This window comes from Lutra lutra, chromosome 7 (genome assembly GCF_902655055.1).
Source record: "Lutra lutra chromosome 7, mLutLut1.2, whole genome shotgun sequence".
Classification (NCBI taxonomy): Eukaryota; Metazoa; Chordata; class Mammalia; order Carnivora; family Mustelidae; genus Lutra; species Lutra lutra.
In genome coordinates this window covers 9,181,432-9,202,177 of record NC_062284.1, presented here as the reverse complement: position 1 = coordinate 9,202,177, position 20,746 = coordinate 9,181,432, and the positions used below count along the sequence as shown (strand labels likewise).

The window sequence follows — 20,746 nt, the reverse complement described above, 5'->3', positions numbered from 1 at the left end:
TTCAAAGACTTCACAGCTGGGACAGTCTGAGGAAAGGAAGCCATCTCCTCTGGGCGCCAGGGGTCCTTGGGGAGCCAGCCTCCCCCACCCCCCCCAACTCTTCAGTGGGGCAGATGCCAGGGGCAGACTTCCAGCCCTGACTGGTAGGGTGAAAGCCAAGTGTGCTGGTGCCTTCTGTCGCAACACGGGTCCCAGCCCCCAGGGAAGCACAGGTTTTCTCAGCTCTTTTATTAAGTTAGAAACAGAAGGAACACAACTCTTGGGGGAAGCACCACCACGAGGTTCGCAGTGCTGCGTGACAAGTGTGCTTGTCCCACCTCAGCCTTCCAGAAGCCGGGCCGCCCGGCAACAGCCTCCTCCACCCCCAGTTGCCCCCGCCGCGCCCTCTCCCGGGTCCAGCGCCCTGGGCTTCGCGCGGCCGAGGCTGCGCACTGGACCCGCAGAGGCCAGCCTCTGGGCCGGCAGCGTCTGCGGCCCCCGACGGACCTGGAGATGACTCGCTGCTTCCAGCGTTTCCCAAGCGGCAGCCGACGGGCCGTGGCGGGGGCTCACGGGCGGGTGAATCCAGCACCAAGAGCCCTCCCCAAGGGACGCCCGCAGGGCCAGCAGCAGCACGGAGTTCCCGCGAGGCGGCAGGGCAGGGTTCCAGACGGCGGCTGGTTTCTGATGCGGCCCTATCCACGGCGCAGCTCGCTTGGGCGCCCCAGTCCCGACCCAGCCGAGCAGCACCGAGCAAACGGCAGGCAGCTGGCAGGCGGCCGGGTCGGCCCCGGTTTGGCCCAGGCCCCATTCCGCCCCCCAAACAGTGATGCCCACGGGTGGCAAGGCTGGGCTGCAAACCCTAATACTAGGTGTGAGCTGCCCCTCCGGAACCCCAGATACTGGGGATACACGGATGAGGGACCCACTGACTTGAGACGTGGAGAAAATGACTGAAGACCTGGCAGTTCTCCTCGGGACCATTCTTGCTTTTGGGGCCCAGTGAGCAAATGGGCCAGTTGGAAGGCCCAGGTGCCAGAGGACAGCTGGTGCTGGCTGGGGGCCCGGGGTCACAGGCCCTGCTGCTATCCTGCAGGCCTGGAGGGATCTAGAGTGGGTGCCCTGGAGTAACCCTGGGGGTGCCATCTCCTATTTGCTCCCAGGCTCGGGGGCCCCGCCACATCCTGAGGGCCAGCACGGTCCTGTCAGGAGATGGGGTCACTGCCACCTCTTGGGGTGGGCTCTGAGGACAGGCAGGCTCTGAGGAGACGGGCATCCCCCAAGTCCGGTGACAGGGCCCGAGTGTCTCTGCACCAGGGCAAGGCTGGCCTGACTTGGGGGAGGGGCCCAAAACAGCTTCCTCTTTAACCCTGGGGGTCTTGGTGTCGTTCGCTAATGAAGTCTCGTGGGCACCACCGAGGTCACCCGATGGGTTTCTGCCCATTACACGTGTCCTTGATTTCCTCCTGGGCAACCTGTATTCTCAGTCCAGGTGGACCCCGTCTCCCCGAGGTGCAGGACATCCTCTGCTGGGTGACGTTACAATGACAACAGGGAGGTGGTGAGGCCAAGGCTGTGCTGTGGGCGCTGTGTGAAGGCCTCCCAGTACCGCCCATCCCAACACACCCAGGGCTCCCCCCTGCCCAGCCTCCCGTGCCCCTGAACAGGACTTGCTGAGACCAGCAACCTCAATGCTCTGCACACATGGCTTGTCCCCAAGGCTGAGGGAGTCCTGGGGTCGGTCGACGTGCCTGCGGAAGGTCCTCTCCCCTACAAACCACTGCAAAGTGGAAAAGGCCTCGGGCAGACACACGGGGCACTCGAGATGGCTTCTCTCCTCCTGTCTGAAGCTCAGGACAGCCCCCGAGACTGCTGCTCCCAGAGCTGGTGGGACCGGCTTCCGGCCACCTCAAGTGCTGCTCCGGGGCCGGGCTGAGCTTCCCACGGTGGCGGACGGGGTGAGGGCCACTCTGGGACATTGAGGGCTGCAGCCGCAGGGGTGGGGAGAGACACGCAGAGTCTGCAGAGGAGACAGAGGGAGGGAGAGAGCATGAGTCATGTGCACATGGCTCTGTCCTAACCTGGAACAAAGTGAGAACGGGGAGGCCCCACATAAGGGGCTGGAAGTGAGGCCCCAGGAGAAGGCCGGGGCGTGAGAACGCAGCTCTTCCGTTTACCAGCAGTGCAGCCCTGGGCAGTTCAGCGTCTCCCTGGGCCCTGGTTACCTCACCTGGAACGTGGCAACCATCCCCTGTCCCTCAGCCCCTCAGCTCCGTGCCCTGAGCCCCCACAACCCAGAGGCACCACACTCGGCACTGGGGAGACAGGAGGGCAAAAAGACACCAGCGACTCTATCCCGATCGTCACTGGGTGGGAGACACTGTACGCTGGTACCAGGAACTGCAGACAGCAATCACAGGCTGACAGAGGTGCCATATGTGAAAAACAAAAAAGTAGAACCAGGACTTTTTATTTTGGTGGAGGATGTGGGTGGGTGGTAATGCTTAACCTGAGACCTGAAGGAGGGACAGGAGTTTGCTAGAGGGGGTAACAGCAGTGCAGGCAGGGGGAATGGCACATGCAAAGGCCCGGGGGTGGGAAGCTGAGGTGTCTGAAAATCGACAATGAGGCCAGGAGGTGGAAACAGGGCAGGTGTAGACACGGCCAGAGAGTAGGGAGGCAGGCGCGGACGCCAGCCAGCACACTGGTCTCCACAGGTATTTACTGCGCCCTGACACGGGTGCTGGGGGCCGACGGTGGTGAAGGAGGGAGCACCTGTGGTCACCGAGCTCACACCCCAGCCTGGCTTCTCCCTCAGTGCAGCGTCTGCTCTCTCTGAGCCTCCTGTTGTCCTCTGGAAGACGAGGGATGGCTCTCAGCCTCCTGGAGAGGACGGAGTGGTCTACTGCACGAGAGAGGTTTCGTGGAGGATGTCCTTGAAGCGTATGCGATAGCCCACCTGGGCCAGCGTGGTCCATTTTAATGCCTGTCCCACCACGACAGCTCAGCATAGCGTGTGGAGATGTGGCTGTGGACATGTGTCCGGGTCAGGCGGTGACACTCGAGGTTGGAGCTGAAGGAGCAAAGGGCCAGGTGGGCTCAGAGGGGGCTCAGCTGGGTGGGGAGGAGGATGTGCTCAGGACAGCATGGCAGGGACTGCCCACTTGTCCTCCATAGGGAGCCGAACCCCTGGGGTGGGGGAGGTTCTGTACGAGGAGGTTCTCTGGAGCGTTCTCAGAGATTTCCAGGCACCCGCTTGTCCGCATACCCATTCAGCGCCGGACAGCACACTTAGTCTGGACAGCACTGGAAGTGCCACAGGATCAGGGATGGCCCTAACCAAGGAGACACGTGTGTGCCAGGGGACACGGAGGATGTCCTTCCAGCATGCTGAACTGCCCAGAGGAGTCTCTCGGGGACAGGCAGGCGGAGCGCTCCAGGAAACCTGCGCGTCCGCCAAAAGGCAAAGAGGCAAGACCATCTCTGCAGGACAATTAATGATGCTGCTCTTGATGTGACAGCTTCGGTGAGACCGAGCCTCCGCATTTGTGTCCGCTGGACAAGATCTCTGCACGTAAGGGGCTTGGAGCTACCTGCAGGTCTGCATGTACTCAGGTAACATTTAAAAATTCACACCAGCACTGGAACCTGTGGGACTTTCTTCCTTGCTCCATCACTGCCAAGGCTTCTGAAAGGTTGGCTTGAACACGGCAGGTAGTCCCCAGGGGGTCAGCAGCCCCCAGATGCCAGACAGGGCAGCCACTTTTTCCTCAGGGTGGCGGCTGGTGAAGGCCCCTCACAAGTGAGAAGCTCGGTCACAGGGCCTCTAACATCCCCAGATGCTCCAAGGTGGCCAACCCACACCTCTGGGGCCCGTCTCTGCTCCACACCCTCACGCCGCACTAGGCAGACAAGAGATTCCTCCCAAAGCAAGGCCCCACTGCTTCCCCAAGCCAAATCTCAAAGCCCCTCATGGCAAGGATGAGGGGCTGTGGGACCCTGAGCTGGGACCCTGAGTGGCCCCTCTGGACTGGCCGGGTCGCTGAAGAGGAGACAGCACCCAGACGCACTCTTGCGGCAGAGGAACTGGGGAGCCCGCCTCCTGGCTCCTGAACTCCCTCCCAGCTCACACAGCCACCCTTGGACTCGGCCACAGCTGCTCTGGTCTGAGCCACCCCAACTTGGGGCAGGTGCTTCTCCAAGGCCTAGGCACCCCCCATCTGTCTGATGGGACATGCCTTCACCTTGCAGAGTGGCGTGGTGTCTGCGGTCACCCCCACTGCCTACGCACGGCTAGCCCTGGGAAACCCCTTACGGCTCTCACGGTCCTGTGGGTCGTGGGTGAGGGGTCTGCCCCACAGGACTGCAGTGAGGGAAGGCAGCCGGCATCCTGATCCAAGGCCTGGCACACGGCCAACCCCAGTGAACCCCAGCAAGCACGGGACTGTGGGTGTGTGGACGGATGCACGGAGCTGGGGTGTTTCAAGAGGCCTCAACTCCCGCCCAGGCACCTTTCTCACGACACCAGCCCCATCTGTGTGGATCTGGGCTCTGGGATTTCCTCTCAGTGGCAATTTCTTTTAAGGCAGGACAGAATGTGCTAAGTCGCCCCTCCAGTGGCAGTGACTGAGCCCCTCGCAGGGCCTCACAGGGCCCCGCAGGGGAATGACAGGTTCAGCCTTTCCCAGAGCTGGGACTGGAGGCCCCTCCACCCCCACACCCCAAGTGGCTGGGTCCCAACAATGACCGTGGAGAGATGAGCTCCTGGTGGCCTGGACGCTTGCCCGGCATGCTGGGTGGGGGTCAGGGGAGGAAAGACGAGGGCGTTGTGCCTTTAAAGGGCTTGATGGGGGAAGGGGGACTCAGTGGGAGAGAGAAAGAGAAAAGAACATTCATGGCTAGTCTACACTTCACGGGTAACCCAGGGTAACCCAGACCCAGCTCCGGGGGCCTCCCAGCGGCCGCTGGCTGCGGTCACCCAGATACGTGGGTCTGGCTACGACTTGGGGGCTGGGGCTCGGGGCCTGGTCCTGGAGCTCCTGCAGGCATCAGGCTTCCGACACAGCCATCAGCCCTACCGCTCGGTGGTTGCCCGTGCTGGTCCCCTGCTCGGTGCCAGGGTGCGGATGGGAACAGACCAGTGTCTGGCTCTCCAGATGCCTGCAGGAGTGGGGCATGTCGGGGGCCCAAACCCCGCTCCAACCCTTCCTAACACCGTTCACCAGATGCCAACAACCTACCCTGTGTCTCAGCTGCCACCTTTGCAACAGCAGCACCTGGGACGGCTCGTTCTGAGGGGTCAATAGCACCGAGTGCGCTCACTGTAGACGGAGGCACCCACCAGGAACTCAAGGCCGGTGGCCGAGACAGGGAAAGGGCAAGGAGGAGCTGGGCGTGACTGCGGGGACGTCAGCTGGGGGCATGCTGAGGGATGCCGAGTGCAGGCGACCTCTGGTTGCTGGTTCCTGAAGTCGGAGTCGCGCAGGCTGGACAGGGGGTCAGGGACGGAGGGGCACTCCAGGCACAGAGGCAGAAAGGTCCCTGCGGGAGGGCCTGGGACAGCGGGACAGGGAGGTGGGCGCGGAGATACGGGACCCATGCTCTGGCACTGGGCCGGGGGATTCCCAGCTGGCAGTCAGGCTCAGTGGAAAGTGCCGCGGTCCACTGCGGGTGCCCACGGCAGGCAGACGGGGAGGCGCCCAGCCCGCACATCTCTGCTCTTCCGGCCCTCCATCCCCACGGACGGTGCTCGGCCTGGGCTCCTCTTGTGCCTCGTTCGGGTGCCACAGCTCAGCAGTCCCCACCCCCACACTGCTGCTGTCCCAGGCCCCGGCCTGGCCTCTGCCTCCATCTGCCGTCCGGACTCAGGGCGCCCCCTCCAGCCCCAGCCTGCAGCACTGCGGCGGCGGCCGAGCAGCCACACTGGAGGGCTACCAACCTGCCGCTGCAGCCCTACCTCCTGGGGAGAGAAGGGAGGGCCCGGCACCCCCCGGGCATCAGCTTCCTGCCCCATGCCTTGTCACAGGCGCCTCCCCAGAGAGCCCCGTTTAGGCCCCGGCCTTTGAAGAGATCTGGAGAACTCCCAGCTGTCCAAGACAGACAAGGCTGAAGGGAAGCAGGGCTAGGTGGAGCATGGGAACCCCGGGTCAACCTGCTGGACAGAATACGAGAGCGGTGGTTCCCAGGCGGACGAGGGACTGCAGGAAGGGGGCTGCTTGGCTGCAGGGCCCTCGAGGAGGAAATGGCACAGATACGGGGCAAGAGCTAAAGGACCTTCTGCTGGCGCAGGAGCTCGAGCTAAAGGACCTTCTGCTGGCGCAGGAGCTCGGGAAACCTGTGCCTAGGACACTCACACACTGTTGTGCAATCACGGCCCTGGGACGGCAGGGCCCAGGCACAGCTTCCCACGGGGATGCGGGACGGGCTCCATCTTGTGCCATGAGCCCCTCTGCACCCTGCTTCCTCCTCCCTGAAATGGGGCTGACAGTGGCACCCCCACTATGGACTGGGCCCGACTGAGGGACAAGGCAGCACTCGAACAGGCACACCCCACGTGCCTCCTAGACCCTTCCAGAAGGAGGGGCTGGCCCAGGGATGCAGAGAGACCTCCACTGCCCAACACATCCCGAAGCCGTTATTACCACCATCACCATCCTTCTGCTTCATCACCTCGTATAAAAACCGACTCTGGGGACGCCTGGGTGGCTCAGTTGGTTGGACGACTGCCTTTGGCTCAGGTCATGATCCTGGAGTCCCGGGATCGAGTCCCGCATCGGCCTCCCAGCTCCACGGGGAGTCTGCTTCTCCCTCTGACCTTCTTCTCGCTCATGATCTCTCTCACTGCCTCTCTTTCAATAAATAAATAAAAATCTTTAAAAAAAAAAAAAAAAACCAACTCTGAACAGCCCCTCACTTGACCTACACAAGTATCAGGGGTCACACAATTTCTACTCTCTACTCCAGGTGGCAACGCTGGGCTCAGGGGAGGGTCAAGCAGCCAGTGAGAGCCAGAACCAAAGAGAGATGCGTGCTTGCGTCCCCATCCCTGGGATGGGGGAAAACTCCTGGAGAAGCACAGGGCTCACGAGGTCTGCTGGCCTGCCCCCACCCCTCCCATGTGGGGTTGAACTGCTGTCCAGGGTCATGGGGAGGGCCGAGCACCAACGGGAGGAGCCCTCAGGCCCCACAGGGGACCACCCCCAAGTGCAGGAACAGGGAGGCCATGAGGAGTTGCCGCTATTCTCCTGAAGTTTATACCCAGGAGACCAACAACTGGAGCTACTTAGATTTTTCTCCCAAAGAGGGAGAGAGCAGATTAAAACAAAACAGGGCAACTGCAGAAGGGGACAAAGCTTTGGCCTTTAGGGGCCCGAAGACCCTGGACATAGGAGGGGACGTAACCTGGATGGCTTCACAGGCCAGCGCATCCCCATCAGGGCCTCGAGGCCCAGCCGACCTATCTCCGGGCCAGAGCACGTGCTTGTTGGGAGGGGCAGTCTCAGTAGCCACCACGTCAGGGAGGAAATCAGGTTTTCGGCCCAGGCTGGCTCCTGAGGGGGCTTCTGTGACCTGAACTGAAGGGGGCCGAGTCCGGGCCTGGCCTGAGGGCTGGTTTCTGGAACTGTGGCTGGTCACCAGCCCTCCCCGGTGGGAAGGGTAGCCTGCCAGGCCTCTTCTCGCGCTGCACACTGAGCCTGGGATCTCTTGCCCTGTGCCCCTGCTTCTCGTGGCCCCTGGGACCGAGGCCTCCCTGCCTCCCACCCACCCCGGGGGCCCCAGAACTCAGTCCTAAGGGCTGGGACTAAGAGCCTAGCTTCCCCAGGGCCTGACCAAGGAGGGTGGGATCAGAACATAATCCCTTCCCCGGTGCCTCCAACTCCAGTGCGCTTTCAGCTCCTACTCCTGAGCTCCCAGCTGGAGCTCATGGTGCCCTAATCCAACCTCGGTTCTGAAGCTGTCCCCGCCCCAGAGGGGCTGCAGGAGAGACCCCCTCCACCCTCAGAAGACACCTGTCTGGATAAGCTGGTCCTTCCCTCCAGCTGACTCTGTACCTGCCCTCAGGCCTTGGGTAAGTCCCTCCTGTGTCCCTCCATCCCTCCAAAGAGCCCCTGACGGTGCCCCTTAGCTCCCTGCATCTCCTGTCACCTTCCCCTTTTGGGTAAGGACCTCACATCACTAACAGCCCCAAGAACAAAGAGCAGGAGCAGAAACTTGGGCAGTCCTCTGTCGCAGTCCCTGCCCGGCCCAGGGGCCCACGGTTCACCACGATGCCCGCTCAGAGGAAGGACTGCTCGCCACCGCACGGGACGGGAGCAGCACCCTGCTGCCTCCACAGGGTGCCTGCCCCACAGCTCCAGCACGCCCCCCAGCCCTTGAACGCTCCTGTCCACCGTCCCTGTTTCTCATGGGCCCCTGGGGTGCCTTCTGCACGCCGGATGCACACGGGACTCACCTGGTCTGGGGCGTGGCGTGGGCTTTAGCACTTGTATCATGAAGAAGCCTGGCCTTTGCTCTTGGCTTCTGGGTACAGCTGTACCCAACAGACTCCTTGTTTAGGGCAGGGGTGCGGTGGGCACATCACGTGACTTTGGGTAGGGGCTTTGGGTCATGCTGTACCAGCTGGCCTGGAGTGGGAGAGGAACCCTACGGACAACCCATCGAGCCTTGTGATGGGGCCCCGAGAAGAAGTCTGGAGCTTGTGTGAGCATCCCCGGTGGGCAAAATTCTGTGTGTCCACTCGCCGATGGCGGCACAGTGACCCTGTCCGGACTGCACGGGTGGAGGGCTCTGCCCCGGTCATCTGTACTTGGCCAACCCTTCCTATAGCAGGCTGTGACCGTGACCACAACTGCCTGCAGTGCACTCTGTGAGTCCTTCCCGTGAATGCTCGCATCGGAGAGGGATCTGGGGAGGCCCTAACTCGCCGCTGTGTCAGACGTGAGGATGCCCTTGCGTGCGGGCTGCTCCTGGACTTGGCCGGCGGCCCAACCTCCATGTGGTGCTGTCAAAGACCCCCAGGGAGTCTGACGTGCAGCCGTGTCTGGGACGCACTGCACCCATCAGGTGGTGGTTCCCATTTGGCAGAGGCCTTACGCGCTCTGCTCAAGGTCAGCAGCAAGTAAGGGGCAGAGCTAGGCTTTAGCTCCGGATCTGGAACAGGCTCCCAGAGCACCCAGCTGCCTGCTGCCCCATTCAGCCCTCCCTAGCGGACACAGTATCCCTGCCCGGGAGTGGGAACAGGCCCCAGGCTGTGGGGACTCACCTGGCGGGCTCCGCAGGTGCTCCTCACGATGGCAGGTGCTTCCAGGTGCTGACAAAGGCCGTGGGGATGAGCGAGTAGGGCACGGTGGTGATGCAGTTCCACGTGTCCGAAGTGGGGTCATAGCAGTCCAGGGTCTTACACCTCTGGGTCCCGAAGTAGCCCCCCACCACATAGAGCTTGTTGCCCGAGGCCAGGGCATGGCACGACATGCGTTTGGCGGTCATGTCCCCGATCCGCGTCCACTGGTTGGTCTCGCAGTCGAAGCGGTAGGCTGAGGCGGCCGTGAACTCCGTGTCACCTCCCATGATGAAGATCTGGCTGCCCAGCACGGCGGCTGCTGTGTACCGCCAAGGCTGGGGGCACTCGGCCTTGATGGTCCACCGGTTCTCCGAGGGGTCATAGCACTGGACCTTGGACACCATGTCTCGGTGGATGCTGGTCCCCCCGAAAACGAAGAGCTTCAGCTTGGCGCTCACCACGGCGGCGTTGCTGACTCCATCCCTCAACGGGGCCACCATCGTCCACTTGTTAGCCCCGGGGTCATACTTCTCCACCTGCTTCAGGGAGACCGAAGGGGAGGCGGGGAAGACGCCTGCCAGGGAAGTGTGTCCCCCGACCACGTAGAGGCAGTTCTCCAGCTCTGCTGAGCCGTGACCGAAGCGGGCGATCAGCATGGGTGCCGCCTTGGACCACTCCTCGTGGACAGTGTCATACACCCACACGTCCTTAGAGACCCCATTCTCGGAGCCCCGGCCCCCGGTCACGTAGACCTTGCAGCCGATGGCTGAGGCGCTGAATTCCTTCCGGGGGCTGGGCAGGTCGGCCTTGGGGATGATCTCCTTGGCCTTGTGGTCCACCTGGTAGATCTTGTCGCACATGAAGGTCTGGCCCCCCAGGATCAGCAGCGTGTGGCCTGCCTTGCGCGGCCGGGCGCAGGGGCTGGTGACCACCCCGTCGTTCTGCAGGATCTTGGTCTTGCAACGGAGCGCCTCGTCTATGATGAGCCTGGTGCGCTCGTCGGCCATGAGGAGGGCCTCGCCGGAGACGGCCTCCTTCAGGCAGTCCGCCGGCAGCAGGGCCAGCCGCACGCTCCGGAGCAGCTCGGGCAGGTGGGCCTGCCTCTGCTGCAGGTCGTGCTTCACCCATTGGAGGATGGCCTCGAAGACCACGCGCTCGTCCTCCGTCTCCAGCTCGTCGCTGGAGATGAGGTCCAGCAGGGTGTCCTTGGACAGGCTGTTGAAGTCCTCGCTCTGCCGCACAGTCTCGAAGTGCAGCAGGCACATGCGCCAGGAGAACTCGTACAGCCTGCGGCACTGGTGCGCGTCCGAGAGCAGCATCATGCCCAGGCAGTTGGAGGGGAACAGGTTCTTCTCCAGGAACTCGGCGGCGGCGTCGCGCACGTCGTGGAACTGCAGCATGTCGCCGGCCTCCAGCAGCGACTCGGCGTTCTCCTCGTTGATGACGATGCGGGACGAGTAGGCGAAGTCCAGCAGCAGCTCCAGCACCTCAGGGTGCAGGTTGTCCTGGAAGTTGACCGTGTCGTCCCGGCTCTCCCGCAGGCCGTGGCTGAACATGGCCTCGAAGTAGCGGCTGGACGCGGCCAGCACGGCGCGGTGGCAGGGGAAGGCGCGGTCGCCGGCCCAGAGCGTGACATCCGTGAACATGCAGTGCTTGCGCAGCGTGTTGAGGTGGGCCAGCACGCAGTCGGGGTGGGAGGCTTTGTGGAAGAGGGTGATGTTCATGGAGCCCGTGCTGCTCCGCGACTTCCGGGTCTCGTGGACGCTGACCGACATGCTGAGCCGACCTGCCGGGGGACAAGGCCACAGGTGAGAAGGGCCAGGCCCTGGCTCCCGGCCAGACGGCCCAGGTTGCCCACCCTTCAGCCCCAGTCCTCCTCGCTCGGCTCTGTCCCTCCCCTCAGCCAGTGCTGGTGTGGGGGGTAGTGGCTGGTGTCTACCTCTCCCTTCAGAAACTGATCTTTTGGATTTCAGACCAGCTTCGGAACCAAATATCTTTGGCCTCGAAATGAACCACCTCAGGTCAGTCTGAGCTGCAGCTGCCTCCCGTGGTCAAGGGAAGAGTGGCCTTGGGCCATTCAGCAGACTTCAGGTCAGAGCAGGGCTAACTAAGTAGCATGGGCCCTGGGCCATATCCCATTCTCCAGCTGTCCTCTGGGGACACGGCTCAGCTGGGGGAGCCAGGGCTCCGAGAAGCAAGTTCGCTGCCCCACAGTGCTGGAGCCACACATCCCATGTCGGCTGTCCAGTTCCAATCCCAATTTCTACTCTCCGTGGGCCCAAGGAGACAGATTCCATCAGGGTTTTCTGTGGCAGGCTGGACACACTATGAGCCCAACGAGCCACAGACCACATGCAGAGTCTTATGTCCTCCCCCATTCCCCCAGAGAAACCTGTCCTGAGCTGGGCTCCCAGCAGCACTGGCTGAAGTCCCTCAACTCTCTTGCCCTTGGAAAATTCCCAAGAGCTGCCACTACAGCCCAAGGGCTCAGTGTAGACATGTTCTCCGGATCCAGGGTTGTCCAAGGCCTCCTGACCCAGCAAGGGTTGGGAGGCAGAGCTGGCTGACCAGTGAGTAGCTTCACCTACAAGACACCCGCTCGATTCTGAGGTCCCCAACAAGAGAGGCACAGGAAGCACCTGGGTGACAATAAGACATGCAGACTAGGAACGCTGTCCAGATTTGCCTCAGCTGAAGCCTCTGGAAAACCCGGAAGGAAAGGAGCCTCCTTAGTCCCTACAGGCAACTCCAAGGATCTTGGGCCACAGCGAGCACCTCACCTGCCCCCAACCGCCGTGCCCTCCAATGCCAGGCCAGGATTTGGGGCTCAGCGGGCTGCTCCGCATTAGCATCCTGAACCCCCCAAAGCCTGTGTTACATTCTTCCTGCTGGTAATGAGCCCCCCTCAAAAAAACCCAAACCTCTTCTTTTTCCTTTTTAATTTTCAAAAGTATATAACCCCCAACCCCCACTCAAAGTCAATTTTCTGCTTAAGTAATAATCTGGTAAAGGAAGGAAGCGATTTCATGCTTCGCTGAGACTGTAAATTAGCGTCCAAGAGCTCTGCTGTCTCCCTCACTCACTCCTCCCCCGGCAAAGAACCAGAGAAACCACAACCTGACGGGATGAGCCGCCTGGGCAAGGCCCCTGCTCCCGGGCCCAGGCAGGAAAGGGGCAGAGGCTGGGGCTGGCGGTGCTGTTCCTAGCCCCCAAGCTCCAGGCAGGTGACCTGCCAGGGACACTGCTGTGCACAGCTGCCACTGCAGGCCACCAGGCTCGAAGTTACGAGGTTAGCCCACGGGGTGGGAGGTGCAGCCAGCACAAGGGAAAGAGAGTTGGGCCCAGGTCCAGGCTGGACCAGAGGGTTCCCGTTCAGCCACCGCCCTCTCTCCCAAACCCCCATTTTCTCTTCTGTGAAACAAAGTCCCTGCTGGGACCTTGGAGTTACTCAGTTGTTGGCAGTTTTTTACAGAACATGACCTCTGAGCCTGGCCCAGGGACTGGGAGGCGCGGAGATCGAGAAGCTCCAGTGGCCCGGCCCCCCCCCCCAGAGGCCTTACTGGCAGCTCCGTACTTGGCCCAGATCCGAATTCCAGACACTGCAACACGTTTCCCCAAATCTTGCTCCCACTTTCCCAGATGCGGTCATTCATCAAGTGACTCCATCCACCCTGTCCCCACTGTGCCTGGGCGGAAGCGAAGCTATGGCCTTTGACCTGTGCACCAAGCTGGGGGGATCCTCCAAGGACCCCGATTCAGGGAATCAGGTGGAGACTCCTTATGGGTGGCTAAGTGCAGGGCGAACCAGGACTCAAAGAATGAGAAAGTGTCAAAAAGAAGGGCGAGCCCAAGTGGAGCAGCCGCGCCTGCCCCGAGGAGGAGGTCAAGTGGCAGGCTCTCCCAGGCCAATGCTGACTGAGCAGCCCAGGGCTCCAGAGCTGACTGACGTCTTGCTCAGCACCAGGAGGCCTGCCCACTGACGCAAATCCCCTGCACAGGCGGAGAGCCAGACCTGGGCGCACACACCCAAGCAGGTTCCCACCCCCAGAGAGCGGCCTGTCTGGGCACCTCTGTGCCGAGAGCAGAGGCACCTGCCTGGCTGTGGCCCCAGATTGTCCCACCTCCTTTTGGGCAGTGCCTGTTCTGAGCCAATCTTGCGGTGACAGCAGCCATCAGGCATGCACTGACGTGCCCCAGACCCTGAGGTGAGGTGATCGCATCCCAGAAGCATCATGATTCCCGGAGGTGGAGGGTCTCATTGCCCCAGTTCACAGATGAGGATGCTGAGACCCAAACGCAGGAAGGGAATCGCAGGAGCTGCAAGTCTCCGGCCGGGCCCACAGGTCCCCAGGGCTGTGCTTCAGCTCCGGGCTAGCCGGCACGGAGGACAGGCTCAGAGCTGGGGGCCCTGGGAACTACCTGCCCTGCAGAGGGCTCCTCACCTCACCCACAAAGCATCTGGAAGCCGGTCACCTCCACCATCACATGTCCGGGAGTGCACTCTGAATTTCCTCCGAACCTGCTGCCCACCCTGCCCAGGGAAATGGGCAATGGCAGCAACATGCTCCTTCTTATTCGGGCCCAACCTCCAGGGTCACCCCATCCCTCCCACCAGCAACACGTAGCCCTCAGCAAGCCCTGTGGCTCTGCCTCCTGAGTCTCAAATCTGAACCTTCTGCTCTGGACTACTGGAAACCCTCCACCTGGTTCTGCTTCTGTCCTCTATGATCTGGGTTCCCTCCAGACACCAGAGGGATCCTCACCTGGATTCCATCATGCCAAGTCACAACCCAACAAGCGGTGTCCCAACACCCTCAGAGAAGTCTCAAGTTGTCACCGTGGCTGCCAGGCCCTACATGAGTTGACCCTTCCCCACTGGCTGTCTTCTCTCCTCATATTCTGCCACTTCCCACCCTGCTCTCCCTCTCAGGCCACCCTGGACTTCTTACTGGGCCTCAGGACCTTTTCACATGCTGCTCCTTTGGCTGGAAGTCTCCCCGTTGTCACTTCTTTTCTGCATGGCTCGCTCTGTCACCTCCTCAGAGGGTAACCTGACCTCCTCATGGAGGTCACCTCCTCTCCACCCCCATCCACTTCTGCCCTCCTCACAGCACCCACCACTATGTAACATTATGCGTTTATCTGTCTCCTGTCTCCCCAGCCTGCTGCAGGTGGGGGCCATGTGTGGGGCTAACTGATGTGACCCCAATATGCAGTGCAACCTGGCACAGAGCAGCCACTCGATCTGACTGAATGAACCCCCTGCCTTTGCTCATGATGAAGTCCGGAGACATGTACAAGGCATGAAACTCACTCCAGTGGGCGTCTACTGGAGTTCAGCCGCTCTGCAGTCACAGAGAGGGAGGCTGGGATGGTGAAGGCTGTCCTGGGGGCGGGGGGCGGGGCACAACAATGGATGTGCGGGGCGGACACTCACTGGCTCCCGTCAGCACCGATGCCCTGACTGCTGTCAGAACCAGCCTCCTCTGCTCCAGGTGGTTGGGCCAGAGCACTCGGGCCTGGCTGTCCGAAGCAGCCCATCCCTGAGCCCTGGGGCTGCCTGAATGGGACCCTGGCCAGGCCGATCAGTGTGCCGTCCTCCTAGCCACCACGATGGGTCAAGGAGACTCTAGTCTATGACATTTACTGGAACTACAGGGAATGAAGCAGGTACAGACAGGACTGGAGCAGGGCAGGGGACTGGATGGTGGCCACGCTGCCCAAGACAGGCACTGCATAGAGAAGGCACAGTAGGGCCTCTTGTCCCTGCAGAGCCTGCCTCTCCCCTTCCTTTTGTCTGATGGGGGTTTCTGTCACTGGCCACTTAGAGTGCCCACCAGGACAAGGGCTCACTGAACATCAGTTTCCTGGGGCTGCGCTCCTTGCTCAGTCAGGGGTCTCTGCTGTGTGGGTCCCTCCACCCTGACCTGCAGGGGGGCCACCCCAGACATCGAGCATGGGTTTTAGGAGCTGGTTTTTCTGTGTTCACTAGCAGTTACACACACAGCCCTATGCGGGGCAGGGGATACACAGAGTACGCACGGGCTCCCGTCCAGTGGCAGGAGGGGCGGGCACTGAAGAGCGTGTGTTCAGGGCCATTTCCTTGGCTCCCTGCCTTGGGGGCCATGATAAATCAGATGATCTCACACTGTGTGCATGAGAACTCTTCTGATTACCTAAGCATCCCCCTGGGCTTTGATGGATTTAAGGCACGTGAAGTAACAGCCGTGCTCCAGCCAGCAATCCGTCACCCTGCTGAGGGGCACTGATCTCCCTCAGACAGCACCTCCGCTCCCCGCACCGAAATCCTCACCTGCACAAACGCAGTTAAAATGCACCAGATAACCACGTACCTAGCTCACTTCTCCCATCGCCCTTGGAAAGTTAACTAAATGCACAAGGAAACAGAGTAGCCAAGGGGGTGAGACCTCCAGAAGCAACTCGCCATGCTCTCCAAAGATCCCAGCCCCAGAAAGCCGAAGGCCTCCATTCTCAGGGGAAAAAATGCATCACAGATGATCAAAACTGCTGTGGGGGTGGGCACCTGGGTGGCTCAGTCGGTTGAGTGGGACTCTTGATTTTGGCTCAGGGCCTGATCTCAGGGTCCTGAGATGGAGCTCTGTGTTGGGCTCTGTGCTCAGCATGGGATCTGCTGGAGAGTCTCTCTTCCTCTGCCTCTCCCCGTCCCCCCATGCTCTCTTTAAAATATGTAAGTAAATCTTTAAAAAAAAAACAAAAACAAAAACAAAAATCCTACTGTTGGTGCCACTGTCCAGAAGGCCTGACTGCATTTGGCTGTAGCATGAACCCCCTCCCCTCCTCCCTCCACCAGCTGGGAGTGCGCAGTCCCCAAGACGAGGATGAATTCTACTGCTGTTCCCCGGAGGCCAGAGGGAGTGGGGAAGCCCAGGGCCCGGGCGGTGGGTTGTGGGTAATGTGGCTCCGACTCACTCATCAACCTTAAGCTTCCCGAGCAATTCCCATGTGCCTCGCACGTACGGGGCGTGGGAGGAGGTGACGGACAGAGACAGGCTCCTGCCCCCACGGGGCTGTGCTCTGCGGTCGGCAGTTGGGGTGGTGGAGAGGCCAGCAGTGAGGGAACAGGTCAGTGAGGAAAACAAAACAGCAGTGGGCCACAGTGACAAGACAGAGGGGTCACTTAGGCCCCTGTGAAGAGGGGACATGTGAGCTGAAGCTTCAGTGATGAGTCAGAGTCAGGGTGTGACGACAGGGAAAGGAAGGCTCTGGGTGCGGGAAAGGCGAACACAAAGGCCAGGCAGAAACAAGGCTGGTCCGCACTGAGGGAAGAGAAAAGGCCGGGACACAGTCAGCGGCAGAGCCACGCGAGGCTGGGGCAGGACCAGAGACACCCACAAACTGTGACACAGCTCCCACTGATGGGCAGGGTCCACGTCCCCTCCCTCTGCATTTGAGCGGGTTCTGTGGTGGCACTGAGGCTGACCAAATGGAGCCAAAGGGACCCTGGGCCAACCAGTGGCCCCAGACCTTCAGAGCCTGGCGGCTTCCACTCCCTGTCTCTCGCGGTGCTCACTTGAGGGGAAGCCAGACGACGTGAGCCCACCACACCACGATGCGGCGCTGGCCTACCCTGCGGGGTGGAGAGTGGCCCAGCTTCTCCCCCTCCATCTGGCCACCTGAGCCCACGTGCCAGACACACGTGCGAGGAACTCGCCTCACGCAGCCCAGCGGCAGCAGGTGGGCCCAGCCAGCTAGTCCGAACCGGGGCACCAGACACAGGACCCCCGGTGACCACAAAGGTCACCCATCACCCAACTTCAAAGCCCAAGACAAATCCTGACTGAGCACCTGCTGGATACCGGGCGAAGCTGAAGGCCATAAAACAAGATGGTGAGCTCCTACGACCTCTCCTGCCCACAGAGCACACGCCTCACACCAAGGCTAACGTGTGAGCAGGACGGGAGAGCGCCCGGGGAGAGGCAGCGGTTTCTCTGCAGACGCTTATGGTGGGATTCTGCCCCCTCTGTACAGACAACTGTGACAGAGCGGAGGGTGGAGAGGTCACAGTTCCTCAAGGCCACTGCTTAGAACGGGGCCGCTGAAGACCAGGCAGCCATTACTGTGCACTGTTGGGAAAGTTAATTCATCTCTCTGGGTCTGTTTTTTTCAACCACAGAGGGACACGGAGAACAAGTGAGAGACAATGGAGACAGTAAATGATGTGCATTTCAAGTGGCCTGGTCACGCTCCCTCCGTGGCCTGTTTCAGTAGTGCCACTTGTTACCACTGTCACTGAGCAAAGGACACAGAAGACACCCCTAAGCCTTACTCTATCCCTACCCTCTGGTCTGGCTTTTCTTTTCTTTCTTTTTTTTTTCTCTTTTTTTAAAGTATTTCAACGCCCACCATGAGACTTGAACTCATGACCCTGAGATCAAGAGTACAGAGCCAGCGTAGCGTCCTACAGAGCCAGCCAGCGTCCCTGCCCTCTGCTTTAAGGCAATTTGCACTATTATTCATTTATAAGTTGTTCGATTTTTTTAAATTATTATGTAATATTTTTACAATCAGAAAAAAACACCAAAGGTGTATGTCAAGCCGGCTAGATCTCGGTGTCTCCGGGAGCTATAAAAACGAAGGAGTTAATAAATGCTATGAAACACGGCACGGGCGCTGGGCTGTGTGATGCAACACGCTTCCCAGGCGGGGATCTCGGGGTGGCCACGTGACCCGGCAGCTCAAGTGCCCGCCTGCCCCACCCCCACGTCTGGGGACCCAAGCACCTCAGGGAGCACCCAGGGTGCAGGGGTATCCATTCTTCCATTTTTCAAGTGGAAAGCAAACTAAGCACCCTTGCAAAGCACACAGATCTAATTGTTAATTGAAAGCAAAATCACTATGACCACGGTAACTGAATTAGAGGCGAGATCATTCGAGATACAAGTGCATCATCAGACAAAGGATCCTTTCCCTAAATGCCTCTACCTCTCAAGAGTCCTTTCTTTAAAAAAATAAAACTTTATACACATTCAAAAACTTATACGTACCCTGTTTTTAATTTAAACCACAAAGGATTAGAACTATTTGTATTTTTTGCTGTGTCTCTATTTCGATTTTGTTTTCCATTTCTATTGTGAAAGATCTCAAACCTGCAGCAAAGTGGGGAGAATTGTGTAACACACACCTTCTGCTCAATGTGGTTAGTTGGCTGGATGAAACTTTGCCCCACCCCAGCCCACAGCCTCACCCCCGTTCCCCCTGCAGGGGAATGGCTTGGCCACAGGGACAGTTCTAGAACAGAGCATGGCTCAGGGAAGGGGTAAGGGTTTTGTTTCATCCAGCACTGGGTTACAACCAGGTTCCTCTTTCAGCAGTACCAACATGACCCTGCTTCAGATGGCCCACACGAAAGGGAGACGGCAGGTCAGCCTGCCCCAGAGCTCACCTCCCCACAGGGCAGAATCTCAGCCATCTCGGAGATCTCTGGCAGACCACACTGTGGGACAACCTGGTTCTCTCGCCTGCGGTTCTGAGGTCAGGACATCCAGTGCCACTGTACCCTCTCAAACATGCCAAGCTCCCCGTACGGTGTATCCCCGGTGGGTTAGTGAGTCCTAAGGCTTCCCTACACATGGTCCACCTGTCCACCTGCAGCCAAAGCCTGGAAGGGGAAGGGAGGTCCTGGGAGACCCAGAGGGTGGGCAAAGGCTTCCGTGCCTTTTCCACGTGTTTTACAGCCTTTTCACTTAATGCCCCCAAATGTTAGGCACACTTGAGGAAGGCCAGCTTCTTCGGCATCCATGACTGATAGCCAGGCTCCAGCCTACTACAGCCTCTGCTGGCCGGGAAGCCGGGGGGCTACTACTACAGTTGACAGATGCATTTGAGATGGCTGCCAACTCCACTGGTGTGGAAACGCTGCTCAGGGGAAGGGCTTGGGGCTCTTGGGGCTGCGCTGCGCTGGCTTACCCGGGGCACCAGGCTCTGCCTTCCCAGAACAGGCACAGGACAGGAGGTAAGGGGTCAAGGCTGTGCAACCCTGCTGGGAGATGAAGCAACACTTGTTGCAAAGCCTCAGCAGGGAACTCCGGCCAGGAGGGGAGCCAGACCAAATGCACGACCGGTGGGCCTCTGCTGTGCTGGGCCTCTTCCCCAGAAGCTGCGATCCCCATAACCAAGCCTGACGCGATCGGGACCGTCCACTCTAATCAGGGTGGGCTGAGTTACACTGCATCAACAAACACCCCCAAACCTCAGCGGCTTCAGAGCACGGAGGTTTGTCCCTTGCTCATGCCACACACATCACAGCTCGGTGGTGGCGGGTAGGGGAGTGTGGGAGTGTTCTTGTCATCACCGCCAGCCCCAGGGACCCCGAGGACAGAGCAGCATCATGTCATCAGTTGGTATGCCAATGGGAAAAGGGAGAGCACTGAGCACTGACAACCCCGTTCTTGGCCTGAAGACATGTAGCCCTTCTGCTCCCATCTCATCGGCCAAAACCAGGCCCGCGGCTTCACTCACTCACCCGAAGCACACTCCTGCCATCTGCCCCACCATTTCTGTCATCTGTCCACAAGCACAGGAGCTCTGGGATTCAGGGCCAGAACGGTACATCGCAGTTCTCAAGTACTTGCTACACAGCAGGCAGTGTTCTGCGCGCCTTCTGCGCTAACTCGTCCTCCTCCCTGCAGCCCACGGTACACGCACCACCTGGACCTCCCTGGCTGGACCTGGGGCAATGAGCTCCTGCCACCCTACTCTGTGCGCCCAATGTCACGAGGCTGCTTAGGGTGCAGCTCCCTCTCACTTTTTCCCAGGCACCAACAGACAGAGATCTAGGGGCCACAGCCTGGGGTTCCAGCCACCAGACACTCTCTTCTCTGTCTACCCCCTTGGAGCCACACCCTGTTAACCCGCTTCCGTGTGCCCGGGGCAGTGCCAACTTGCAGAGAATGAAGCCTCCGTGCTCCAGGATATCCAATGTGGGTAACGGACTAACTTTTCTCCTGTGCACTGCAAAGGGGCCTCCAGCCTCTAGGGTCATTTTGTGGGTCCTGTTCAGGAGAGGACACCCAGCTGAGCAAGGCCGCCTCAGGGAAAGGATCTGACAGTCTCCCATGTCTTGCCCAGCTGCTCTAAGACAATTGAAGGATTTTGCCAGCTCCGCAACCGCAAGGCTTTGTGTTTTAGGAGAAGCTATCTTCTTGCTCAGGAGAGAAGCAGACCCTCAGGAGGGACCGTCTGGGCAGCCTTATCTCTGGGCAGTCAGCACCCCGTTCTCTGCCCAGAGCCCTGTCTTCCCACAGCATGAGTTCCACAGATCAAGTGAGACAGGCCAAGAGGCACACCCAGGAGCTCAGTCATTTTTACTGAAAAGACGATCTAAGAGTGAAGCCAAAGATACAAAAGACGCAAATCCCCCAGAATTACAACCCTGAACACAGGCATTTTCCTGAGGGTTTTTCTGAGGGTGAGGGGATAGGGCAGTTATGGCTGAGGACACTGCCC

The 20,746-nt window shown here is 60.1% G+C and overlaps 1 protein-coding gene across 3 annotated transcripts in view; it reads right to left on the bottom strand.

Moving 5' to 3' along the window:
- Positions 1–213: 213 nt before the first annotated feature.
- KLHL25 (kelch like family member 25) overlaps positions 214–20,746 on the bottom strand; it is a 93,623-nt gene continuing 73,090 nt past the window's right edge. For all 3 annotated transcript variants that reach the window (XM_047737872.1, XM_047737871.1, XM_047737873.1), the window contains 2 exons: positions 9,242–11,045; positions 214–1,999 (listed from right to left, as the gene is read on the bottom strand). In XM_047737872.1, coding sequence (XP_047593828.1) covers positions 9,265–11,045 — 1,781 coding nt within the window. In that variant the 3' untranslated portion in view covers positions 214–1,999; positions 9,242–9,264. The remainder of the gene's footprint in view (positions 2,000–9,241; positions 11,046–20,746) is intronic.